General features: G+C 43.3%; 1 protein-coding gene and 1 long non-coding RNA gene across 12 annotated transcripts in view; one reads left to right on the plus strand and one right to left on the minus strand.

The window, feature by feature from the left end:
• Positions 1–10,673, plus strand: part of ZNF462 (zinc finger protein 462) — a 142,900-nt gene extending 132,227 nt beyond the window's left edge. For 10 of the 11 annotated variants that reach the window (XM_033431249.2, XM_033431246.2, XM_033431244.2 and 7 more), the window contains 3 exons: positions 1,741–1,873; positions 6,686–6,809; positions 7,908–10,673. In XM_033431249.2, coding sequence (XP_033287140.2) covers positions 1,741–1,873; positions 6,686–6,809; positions 7,908–8,115 — 465 coding nt within the window. In that variant the 3' untranslated portion in view covers positions 8,116–10,673. Of the gene's footprint in view, positions 1–1,740; positions 1,874–6,685; positions 6,810–7,091; positions 7,238–7,907 lie in introns of all 11 variants that reach the window. The other variant, XR_004484074.2, reaches the window with a different exon arrangement.
• LOC117201926 (uncharacterized) lies at positions 3,439–7,953 on the minus strand. Its single transcript, XR_004484075.2, has 2 exons — positions 7,881–7,953; positions 3,439–4,617 (listed from the first exon to the last, which is right to left on the minus strand). It is a non-coding gene; the product is annotated as an uncharacterized LOC117201926 (long non-coding RNA).
• Positions 10,674–12,853: the final 2,180 nt, after the last annotated feature.

The following is a 12,853-nucleotide window of genomic DNA, read 5'->3' on the forward strand; positions in this document are numbered from 1 at the left end:
AGTGAGGATAGTAAATAGATAAAGCCCTAATTGGGAAGGTACTTGGTTCAGAAGTCCTTTGCCGCCTGATACCGTGAACTCAGAGAGGAAGAAAGATTCCAACTTGACTTCCTCCTCTTCACCTTAGGCTATTCGTTTTTAAAACTTTTTTCATGAGCAGAACAGGAATTTGCCTTCTCTGAGGGTTTAGTGCTGAGAGTGACGAAGAGGTCTTTTCCACCCTCATGCTGAGTTGTTTTCCAAGTCAACTGATTTCATGGATTTCATTCTGGATTGTTTCTCTTGCTTTAAGAGAGCTTTCATCCCGAGGGTTCTTGCTCCTTTTCAACGCGGCCGACCCCCAACATGATGTGATGGGGGCGGTGTGAAGCTTTTTCACAGCACTGTCTGTTGGCCCTGATGCTCTGAGGCTCTTTCTCTCGCATTTGTCACAGTTGATGATGATGTTTCCATCTGCCAGGCATATGGAATTGGTGGTGCTCAGCACATCTTTGTTCCAGGCTGGTCCCAGGGAATATTTTGGAACTGTCTTGTAAATTCTCCCTGTCCTCTCCTGCGCCCTCATTACTCTCTCTCTCTCCTGTAGCAGCTATGGAAATCTGCCTTGGAGTCTCATTAATGAAGTCTGTCTTCCCTCCTCAACTAAACTCTGAGCCTCTGGAGGCCAGAACCAGGTCTTATTTATCTCCATGGGCCCCTTCCCTGGTCCCCACGGGGGAAGCACGGAACCCATCACTGTATTGGTTTGAGTCATTTTGTTGGCTAGACTCCTGTGCTGTCGTTGCTGGTAATTCTGCACATGCAACTGAAGAAGTTCTGAAAATAGATTAATTGAAGAGGTTGCATTTTGTACTACCATTGACATGAGAACCCCAAACAGAATATCCTTACAGAGTTTTCTCAGGGTGGATTTTTATTTCTCTTGGATGATATTTTGAAGACAGTTTGGATTCCCACATTATCCTAACCACGTTTTATGTAAACAAAAATCAGCCATAGTTAACACTTTAAAAGGGTTTTTAGGGATTTGTCATCCAGATTTTTCTCAGATAATCCCCAGCTGTGATGAATAGGCTGTGGTCAGCTTCAGAAACGGTAGTAACACTAAACAGTACCAATATTATTGTCTTACATCTAAACTGGAGTTAGGAATCGAATAGCTGTCGTTTGGTCAAAGCTAGGACAACCCATAGCCCTCCAGCTTGATAGGCTCATGGTGGAAATGTTGTGACTCTGCTAGTCTTCAGGTTACTTACAGTCACTTCACCTCCAGAAACATAACTTCATAAATATGCGTGTATGACACTTCTAATACATGTTTCCAAAAGCCAAAATCAGAAAAGGCCACATTCCCAGAAGGGGGAAGGAAACCACAATTTGGGTAGTTTACAGAAGGTACATCCTTGGATTCAACTCCAGAAATGTTTATTGGACACCTGTTCTACACCCCGGGCTTCACGATGCTTTTGATTTTCTGCTGACGGTAGCTCACGCTTCTCACTGAATTTGGTAAGGAAGGTCCGGTGTTGACACTTCCGGTGAAAATGAATGTGGAAGTAAACGGCAGGTACACCTCTGAGAGAGTCAGCGTGAAGAAAGGACCTCTTAGGCACTGGGGTTATCTGGTCCTGGCTCTAAAAGCACACCCACAGGAAAATGACGGCGGGAAGTTCTGTCCTCCGGGGAGAACCGCATTCAGCTGCGGTTTGTGATTCCACTGTCTGTTTGGGTCTGTTTCAGGTAAGCCGTAACTTTGAGCTGGTTGGACGCGTTAACTTGGATCAGCTGGAACAGATGAAGGAGAAGATGGAGAGCTCCAGCAGTGACGAGGAGGACAAGGAAGAAGAAATGAACAGCAAGGCTGACGGCAGAGGTAGGTCCCTCCCCTGCCCCCTGAGCCCCAGCTGGCACCCAGCCCGGCCGTGCTGAGATACAAGGGGAGGCAGAAGGTTGTTGTAGGGGCAACAGAAGGAATGGACTGACTTAAGAAACACACCAGGGGCTGTGTCCTGTAAACTAGTACCAGCTCTAGAAACTCCCAGGAAATACATTCGGTAAAAAATACGTGGCGATGATTGGTTTTTTATTCAGGAAAACTGGTATCTTGGGAATCTGCAGAATAAGGACAGACAGCAAGATGGATGGTCCTGTAAAAGCTACTGAGGAATGTAAATGAGCTTCCAGTTGAACGCTTATTTCAAATTGCTTCTGCTGGGCTGGGGGGAGCTGCAGGGGGCTTGAGTTCTCTCCATGTGTCCTGCACGGTCCTCCTCTCACCCCCCTTGCTACTGCTTTTGCTTTGTAAAGAGAGAGAGAGAGACCAGGGGCTTTTATTTGGCTGTGTTCACAGGGAAAGGTTTTGTGGTATTTTTGTATGAGTTTCTGTGAATCTATCATTATTTTCAAAGTGAAGTTTTTCAAAGTATATTTAGTTGTAGACATACGTTTACATGATCTAGAGTTGGTATTCTATATTGCTCAACATAGAATCTTGTGGAAAACCCAAGACTCTGCGTAAAGGATATAGGTTGGGATATCTTACTTTAGTTATTGCAGATTTATCAAAAGCACATGGATTACCTAGACCTGAGAAATAAATGTGATAGACATCATCGCAGTGATGAGAAGAAGGGTATTAGTTGCCATTGCTGAGCATCCTGACGTGCCAGGCCCGGCGCTCGTGGGTTTTATACCTTTTATCCTTAACGTTCCATAATGTTAGAGGCTCTGTAGTTGGTCTGCCTGGATTTGGCTCCCAGTCGCGCTACTTGTTGGTTATATGACTTTGGGTAAATTATTTTATCTCTCTATGCATTCATCATCCTAATAACAGCGTCACTTCCTAGGGTTGCGTAAATCTTAAATGAGATAGCACACAAACGTTAGTCTAGTTCCTAGAACATAGTAACCAGCTAATAATAATGATAAAACCCTGCAATGTAGATGGTATTATTGCCATTTTTACAAATGGGGAAACAAAGGCCCGGGATACTTAAGAGCTTGTTCAAAGTTTAAAAAAAAAACCACTGGAGGTTGAGTCTAAGTCTTCTGGCTCCAAAGGCAAAACGTCTTTTACACTACACACCATCTCCCCTACCCTTTGGACAGCGGGGTGATCCTCATTGAAGGGAACCTGCCCCTGAATTCTGTCAGTCCAGTGGCCCTTAGGGCCTCACTCTAAGGGGCACTTTTGCAGAATTTCTTGGCTTTTCTTGCTTGGTCAGTCTGCAAGCCTAAGAAAGCCGACTTGGTGGCCGTTCCCCCTGCGGTTCTCCCTGTTCTTCCTGACTTGCCCTGACTTCCAGCCCCATCCCCTTGCCCACCATCTTTTACCTCTGCCGTAGTAGGAGACCACAGGTTTGCTGAGTGGGGATCCAGTTTGGCTCCTGAACCCCCATGCCCGCGGTAAATGGATAAATAGAACACCCACACCATATAGACTGATTGCCCTTGTCATGTTACAACTTTTATTAGGAGGGGCTGCAGTAATCTGTTTCTTACAAGGAAAATGGCTGTGATCTGAGAAGCATGGTTTTTAAATTTTCTTTTCCTTTATTTATTTTTTTTTAGCATTTCACAAATATGTTCTTAGTGATGAATTCTTTAACGTCTGTGCACTGTTTCCAGAGTTCTCTGGAAGAGGATGCTTGTGACAGAGGGTACACAGGCTCCTTTTCTTCATGGTGCTCTGTGCCCTACCGTTCCTCTCCAGGAAATGAATTAGTCCTCGTTGGGTACCATGACGTTTTAATCTCTAGAGCCGAGCACACATGATTTTACAGGTTGTAAGTACTGCAGAGGCAAGAACCCTCTTTAGTCCTCCCCTCCCCTGTGACGCCTCTAAACTAAATGGCAGTTGGCTGTGAGAGCACCAAGCACGTTTCCTTGCCCAGCCTGGCCGCCCCCTCGCACGGGCACTGTGGCATCAGACCAGCTCTGTTTGCCTGGAAAGAACTTCATGGTGTCTGACCGCCTGTCCCTGGGAAGTTCAGCATCCACATTCATGAGCCTTAACAGCATGGGGGAAAAAATCTTGGGGTGGAGAAGCCTGTATTCCTCTCTCAGCGGGTGGGGGAATTACATGAGTCACTTCTAGTAATGTTAATGGGAATTACCAGCCAAAACCTTCCCGTACCCCTGGACCGATCCTTGAAAGAACAGCCTCCTTTGTTTCGTTGCCTTTGAATCAATTTTCCACCATCAGGTGTATTCTTGCCAACCAGAAGAACCGGCACACAATAGCCTCGGGGCATTTTTGCCAGACGTCCTGTCTTCCAGGAGTGGAGAGGGGAGGTGGCTTTAGCGCAGCTCTCGGGGCTAATGGAGAGCCATTTGATGTGTGACAGGTAATGACTGGCCTCCTCCTTTGAGGATGAAACAGCATGAGCCCTCGGAAAGAATAGGTGGCTGGTTTCATGTTGCCTAAGGGTAAGCGAGTGCGTGTGCCAGGGGCAGGCCCCTCGTTGGCAGTGTGGGTGCTCATCGGGCGCTCAGTCGGGGGGCTCACGTCCTTGGAGCCACCCCGTTCCCAGCGTCCTTTCCCAGCACGAGCACCAGGGAGGGGACTGACTGTGGCCACGTTGCAGGTCCTGCCTCAGAAGGCAGCTCAGAGGGAATCTGAAAGAGGAGAAACCAGGCGTGAAGAAATCAACATGAACCCAAGCAGGACCCTCCCCACCCCCTCTCATTATGCAGCTGGGAGGAGTTAGGAAGGCATTCTGCTGATTTCTTGCCCAAGATAATCCCTGCTAAGGAATTAATGCGCAGGGCAGATGGTGCTGTCTCATTTCCAATGAAAAGAATCAAGGAAGGTAGTCTGTGCAATTATTTTTAATGGCTTGTGTGGTGATCTTCTTAATTTGTGAGAAAATGTTTCATCTTTTGTTAAAACTGGCCCCATTCACAGAGCTTTTTGTGCTGAAGGTGAAGGCAGCGTAGAGACACCTAGCCTGTTAACGTCATCCTGAGGATCTTTATCAGACGGAGTGTTTCAACCAGGAGCCATCCTCCTGTAACATCTTGTAGGTACAGACACACAGCGATCAGATACGCAGAGATGATCAACACGTCCCCGTGTGCTGCCCTCACTGCAGCGTGGCTGCAGAGCCGTCTAGGTCCTGCTATTTATTATGCACGTAGAGATCTGGGCCTCTGTGGTATGATCAAAGACGTGTGGGCTTGGGGCTCAGGATAACACAAAGGCCACATAAGCTCTGTCTTTGAGTTTGCCAGGAGGCGTGGCCTCTAAACAATTAGCCAGCCAGTCCACGTTCATCAGACCACGCACGTGTGCCCAGGGCCGTGGAGGAAATAAGACGACAGTCAACATTTGATGTTAGCAACAGAGCTATCCAGAAATGTGTGCATATCCCCATGTTCAAGAATACACCAACTGGACTTCTCCGGTGGCTCAGCGGTTAAGAATCCGCCTGCCAACGCAGGGGACCCGGGTTCGAGCCCTGGTCTGGGAAGATCCCACATGCCGCGGAGCAACTAAGCCCGTGCACCACAACTACTGAGACTGTCCTCTAGAGCCCACAAGCCACAACTACTGAAGCCCGTGCGCCACAACTACTGAAGCCCATACGCCTAGAGCCCGTGCTCTGCAACAAGAGAAGCGACTGCAATGAGAAGCCCGCGCACTGCAACGAAGAGTAGCCCCTGCTCGCCACAACTAGAGAAAGCCTGCATGCGGCAACGAAGACCCAACACAGCCCTTCCCCCCACCAAAAAAAAAAATATATATATATATATATATGTATATATATATACATACCGATTGAGGCATAGATGCCGGGCAGCTGGCCAGGAGCCCTTACTAGCTGAGGACATGCTTTCACATTCCAGACTCCCTGATGCCCGGGACTCACTCCTGCTAGGTTCTTTGCTTACAGATCTCATTCAGTGCTCGCAGTCACCCGGGAGGTGTTGATTCTGATATCCATGGCAGATGACCACCAGTCTGAGTCCTCAGCCTTCCTTGGAATGTGTCGAAGCCTTGAGGTCTTACCACGCTTTTCCTGATCTGGTGCTTTTTTAGTGAGCGGAGATAAACTTGTGTCAAATAGAAAATGAATACATGCTAAACTTGAGGCACTGATACAGAGCATCACAGAAGGGAGAGATTTGATAGGAAAAAAAAATGTTCAGATGCCATTGGAATGAACAGAATGGGTTCTTCAGGCAAGACAGACCCAGGTTATTTGTGATGGAAGCAACTGGGAGGTGAGGAGAAGTGAGGACACCTGGGGCTCGGGAACCACAGGAACAGTTCTTGAGAGAGTTTCAAGGAATATCCTTTGGGGCTTCCCTGGTGGCGCAGTGGTTGAGAGTCCGCCTGCCGATGCAGGGAACACGGGTTCGTGCCCTGGTCCGGGAGGATCCCACATGCCGCGGAGCGGCTGGGCCCGTGAGCCATGGCCGCTGAGCCTGCGCTTCCGGAGCCTGTGCTCCGCAACGGGAGAGGCCACAACAGTGAGAGGCCCACGTACCACAAAAAACCAAACAAACAAAAAGAAATATCCTTTGGTGAAAAGCCAGTAGGAGAAAGAGTAAGGAATCTGGAAATTGGTTTCACTGAATGGCTTTGGGACGGAAGGTAGGAGACGAGGTTTCCTAATGGATGTTGACTTCTCTTCTGCCCGCTCCCCGGCACACAGGTAACACTTCTGCTTTCTCCTCACAGATCTGATGAGATTTTCTGACCATGGGGCTGCTATCAACACTGAGAAGCGTTTTCCATGTGAATTTTGCGGACGGGCGTTTTCCCAGGGCTCTGAGTGGGAAAGGCACGTGCTGAGACACGGCATGTAAGTCCCATGAAGGCCTTCGCCCATCGTGCGAGGTGGCGGTTTCTCCTGACAGTACATAGACCCCTCTGTGTCACACTTCCGGGCATGGGAGGAGAGGCAGTTGTAACGAACTGGGTTTCTACCTTTCCGCTGGTTTTTAAATGGTCACCCAGACACAAGGCAAAGGAGGAAAGATCATCTTTACGAATGACAGAGCCCGCTCAAGCCCTCGTGTAGAAGTGTAGTGCTCTCTCCAGCCCGTGTCCCTTCAGCTTTCATTAGCATGACGTTCTCTGATAGAGCGTGGACCGGGGTCCAAAGATCTGGCTTCTGTTCCTGCCTCTGTGATGACTCATTCCCTGAGTGGCCTTGAACCTTCCCACGCACCTCTTGGTGCCTTCAATGCTCTGCCTCGGGGACAGAGCCCGCTTCTGCCTGCCTCCCAGGTAGGTGGGAGCATACCTGTAGAGCACTCATAAGATCCTTGAACATGAAATTGTCCCCTAGATAAGGCACTTAGAGCCCAGCAGACGCTGGGAGAACCTAGGAGTTGGTCCTTCCAGCAGAAAATGCCCAGAAACGTGAAGCATCTAAACTTCAGAGACTGTAACTAAGCTCCCCAGGACATGGGTCCCATCTTCAGGTTTTTGCTTTTTGTTGTTTCTATGATTTGTTTCTGGACCTATCCATTAAATCTTTAATACCTGAGTTGCTCGTTTAGTCCGAATAAATATAGCAAATCTCCAAGCTTCTAGGTTCCTCTGATGGGTCTGAGCTTAAGGCAGTTCTTGCTATGACCGCTTATGATTTATATTGTTCCCAGTACAGGAGGGAACATAAAATAATTATGTTGATCTGGAATCAAAGCATGGTATAATCAAAACATAGTATGATAATGGATATTTTTATAGGTTCAACTTTTTGTTAAGATGCCAGAAATAGATGGCCTAAGCATAACAGGTAGCAAGGATAAGTCACTCACAGTTCAGTCATACTTGTAAGACCCCAAGGCCTTTTTAGGATCAGAGAAATAAGGACATGAATGTTTTTTGTTTAACTAGAAAAAAAAATATATATATATATACTCACCCTTCACTACCATGAATGTTTTTCCAGGGCGTTGAATGACACCAAGCTGGTGAGCCAAGAAGAAATCCACCTGAAGGCTAGCATGGAGGACAGTATTAAGGTGCCCTCTATGGAGGAGAAGGAAGATGACGAAGCAATCGGGATAGACTTTTCCCTAAAGAATGAACCAGTAGCCATCTGTGTAGTAGCTGCTGACAAATCTCTCCTGGAGAATGCAGAGGCCAAAAAAGAATAAGCGTTTGGTGAAATTCTTAATCACCTCTTACTTGAACCGTGATGAAAAAAAGTGGGAGGGCCAGCTTGGGCTGAGAAGGGGGGGACAGAAAAGAGAAGACAGAACAAAGCTGCTTTTTAGGACTGAACAATCTATTTTCAAAGCACTGGTACCTGTGTGAGTGAGTATGTAAATTAAAGTTATTTAAATGGTTGGAATATGTGGCTCCTTTTCCATCACTACATCTTTCCTTCCGGATCTTCATCGTGGAAGTTTCAGTTGTTGCGGAATACGAAGCACCTCCCTTGCACATGTGTGCGCTATGGTGGTCTTGGACAGTATGTGGAAACAGAAGCTCCGTGACAGTAGAAGACTTCTCTTAGGGGAACAACTTTTTGACGCACAACTTTTGGTGCGTTTTTCTAGTTTTAATACGTTAAGCTTTTTCAAGACCTAACTGCAGCCGCTTTGGGAAAAAACAAACAAAAAAACAAAAAACAAAACAAAAAAACTGCTTTGCATAAAACAGTCACCTGTTTCCTAGTACCTCAAACTTAACCAAGGGAATTCTCTGCATTTGTCAGTACTACCTGTCGTCATTGTGGTTAAATGTAGAGAGAACTGCTGGGCAAGATGGTGAATGGAGAAAAAAAAAAGAGTTTTAAAGAAAGGAACACAAATTGTGCTTAAAATCCCCACGTGGGTTTTATTTCTTAAAATACTGTGATTTTTTTAATTATTTTAGTAAAAAACAAAACAAAAAAAAGAAACAGACTTTAATTATTAGATAAATGTTTGTGAATTATCCTTTATTCCAGGTAAGCTGTTTATTAGTGTTCAACTATAATTTAGAATTTGGTAGATTTCATGTGAGCTAATTTTAAGGTGACTGTGGAGTTTTGTTTGCCACACGTTTATCTTCTATCAGTTTGAGTGTTACAAACACAGCACAATTCAGTTTTTCATATAAATTGTTTTTTTTGTGTGTGTTGTTGTTTTGATTTGGGGGCAAGGGAGATTTAGTTTTTTGTGAATAGGAACGTTTTTATTTTAAACATGGAAATAACAAAGAACTTTTTTTTTTTCTTTTTTAATTTAACTAAAGAACCAAACTTTTCGGCACAGCTATGCAGCTTGTGGGCCAGACGAGGAAGTCCTCTTCACCCTTTTGTTGCTGTCAAATTTTACACATTATCTGTCTCACACAAATAATTCCTGTTAGGATGGGCTGGCTTTTGTGTGTGATTTTAAATCTGTGTTCTGTTTTTGTTTGCATTGTGTTTTTTGGGGGCGGGGGGATTCTCATTTATTTTGCGGGACAAGGGGATGTGCTCGAATCCCATCCCTTTGGTGAGAGTGTTCATGAAATACTTATATCCTACAAGGAGCCTGGAGAACTACTTTTTTTTTTTTCTTTAATCTAGCTGCCAGCTGCTCTGTTTCCCCATATTAGCTTTTTCAGGAGGGAGCAGCTTAGACTAAATCTAAGTCTACATTTATAATACGTTCTGATTGATTGTGAACAAAGGGTTTCGTTCCAAAAAGTAGAACTTTCCTTGAATCTTAGGTTTTAGAAGACTGTGTGCGTGTGAGCCTGGATGTGTGCGTGAGCATGTGTGTGTATGTGTGTGAGTCCTTTGGTTTTCATGTTTTGTTTTGTTTTTTTTTTTACTTGGAAGGGTTGGGGGAGGGGGGGGAGAAAGGGAAGGGGAATTGCTGAGATGACAGTGTCCCACACAGCTTCAAATAAAATCCATGGAAAGATATTGCATTTGTGGAATAAGTGCTTACTTGAAAAGCATGTTGTTCTTTTACTTTCTTGCTGTTAAGAATTTTTATTTGTAGGGCGTTTGTTTTAATTTAATTTTTTTTTTTTTAGGGATGGGGGCCATCATGTGGAAACCAGAAAAAGGGAAAGTGTGAACTATCTAGACAAAGATTCATTTTGTGTCCATATTTGTTTTTAATTGGCCTCATTTCAAATGTACTAAACAGTTCCATACCTGGATTGGGTGTTTGTAATGGTTACCAAAAAACAAACAAAAAAAAAAAAAAGAAAAAAAAGAAACAAACAAAAAAAAAGAAACTATTTGTGACATGCTTTTATCACTACTTTATTTTTCAAATAACATGTAAATATTGTAATCCATTGGATTTTGTTTTGCTAACCTGTTAATAAAAATATGGGACCATTATCCTTTTAACAAGGCTAGAATGTCATTTTTTTTTCTTTTTTCAAACATATACCTGATATTTTGTGGCCGCATATTTTGGATGCATTATGATAATTCTGTTGACTGTAATGACATAGAATTTACAACTTTTTTTGTTTAATTTATACAGAGGACATTTTTTTTCAGAGCTTGAGAGAAGAAAATAAATAGCAAAATGATAACCTATTGACTCCAATAAAATCAGTATTTCCCAGTACTTGATAAAAGATAGGGAGATCCTGAGTTCTTGAAGCCAAGGGGTTTAAAAAACAACAAAAAACACACAAGTAGGTTATTCAAAGTTGTTTGCAACATACATTTTGTAATGAAATGTGAGAAATTAATAAAGAATTTTTTTCACATGTGTCTATGTGCATCTGTTGTAAATCATTTACAGATATGACTACAGATAGGAAATGTAGAAATTATATAGCATTGCCTTTCAATGCATGTACATGAGAGATATTTCAAGCCATTAAATCTAAACCGTTACGAAAAGCAAAGGTAAATTTAAGGTGAGGTGTGAGCTGGAATTTTAAAGTGTTAATATTTCTCCATCAGCTATTTATAACCAACTGGGGGAATTTTATGGAGGGAATGAATGTTTTCCATCAAAAATGTTGAAGTGGTGTGTGAAGCTTCAGAAGGAGGAAATGCCAGTGACTGAACATCATCTGGGAACCCTGAACCCGTGAGCACAGTTATTTTCCTCTAACTGCAAGTCACAGCCACTGCCACAAACTATCTTACTATGCATCCTGCACCGGTAATTACCATCATTAACTTATTCTTTGAGCTACCCTGTTATAAATCAAAGGGAAAATTAATAGTCATGAAACCTGGAAGAAGGGTAAATTAAAATCAACAGCACTGATTTTTTTTTGTCTTTTTTTTAAAAACATCTTTATTGGAGTATAATTGCTTTACAATGGTGTGTTCTGCTTTGTTATCAGCTATACATATACATATGTCCCCATATCTCTTCCCTCTGGCATCTCCCTCCCTCCCACCTTCCCTATCCCACCCCTCTAGGTGGTCACAAAGCACCAAGCTGATCTCCCTGTGCTATGCGGCTGCTTCCCACTAGCTATCTATTTTACGTTTGGTAGTGGATATATGTCCATGCCACGCTCTCACTTTGTCACAGCTTACCCTTCCCCCTCCCCATATCCTCAAGTCCATGCTCTAGTAGGTCTGCGTCTTTATTCCTGTCTTACCCCTAGGTTCTTCATGACATTTTTTTTTCTAGATTCCATATATGTGTGTTAGCATACGGTATTTGTTTTTCTCTTTCTGATGTACTTCACTCTGTATGACAGTCTCTAGGTCCATCCACCTCACTACAAATAACTCAGTTTCGTCCCTTTTTATGGCTGAGTAATATTCCATTGTATATATGTGCCACATCTTCTTTATCCGTTCATCTGTTGATGGACACTTAGGTTGCTTCCATGTCCTGGCTATTGTAAGCAGAGCTGCAATGGACATTTTGGTACATGACTCTTTTTGAATTATGGTTTTCTCAGGGTATATGCCCAGTAGTGGGATTGCTGGGTCGTATGGTAGTTCTATTTTTAGTTTTTTAAGGAACCTCCATACTGTTCTCCATAGTGGCTGTATCAATTTGCATTCCCACTAACAGTGCAAGAGGGTTCCCTTTTCTCCACAGCCGCTCCAGCATTTGTTGTTTGTAGATTTTCTGATGATGCCCATTCTAACCGGTGTGAGGTGATACCTCATTGTAGTTTTGATTTGCATTTCTCTAATAATTAGTGATGTTGAGCAGCTTTTCATGTGCTTCTTGGCCATCTGTATGTCTTCTTTGGAGAAATGTCTATTTAGGTCTTCTGCCCATTTTTGGATTGGGTTGTTTGTTTTTTTGATGTTGAGCTGCATGAGCTACTTGTAAATATTGGAGAATAATCCTTTGTCAGTTGCTTCATTTGCAAATATTTTCTCCCATTCTGAGGGTTGTCTTTTCGTCTTGTTTATGGTTTCCTTTGCTGCGCAAAAGCTTTGAAGTTTCATTAGGTCCCATTTGTTTATTTTTGTTTTTATTTCTATTTCTCTAGGAGGTGGGTCAAAAAGGATTTTTTTTGTCTTTTAATATGATCTTTTTAGTGATGAATTCAAACTACTTTAGCTTTTTAAAATTATTTGACCAGGCAAGTATTACTGTCAGAAACTAGCTCAAATCAAAATTATCATGTAACCAGTTAAACTTATTGCATTCGAATAGTCAATTTCTGCCAATCCATAATCTAATCATTTCAAAATATTTTTTTTAACATCTTTACTGGACTATAATTACAGCACTGATTTTTAAACTCAAAGCCGATTTATACTGTCTGCCTTCACCAGTGTTAAGAACGGCTTACATCCAGAGCCCATTCTAAAAATTTGATTCTCACACGTCCTTGTTTTTATCTCCTTCACAAAAGAAAGATATTAAGAGACTTACAGAGTGTATAAAACCACAATTAGAGCAAACAAAATTAGGTAAATCAAGACCTAAAGGGAAAATGACTGAATAGCAAAATCATAGT

Source organism: Orcinus orca, chromosome 6 (genome assembly GCF_937001465.1).
Source record: "Orcinus orca chromosome 6, mOrcOrc1.1, whole genome shotgun sequence".
In the NCBI taxonomy this organism is placed as follows: domain Eukaryota; kingdom Metazoa; phylum Chordata; class Mammalia; order Artiodactyla; family Delphinidae; genus Orcinus; species Orcinus orca.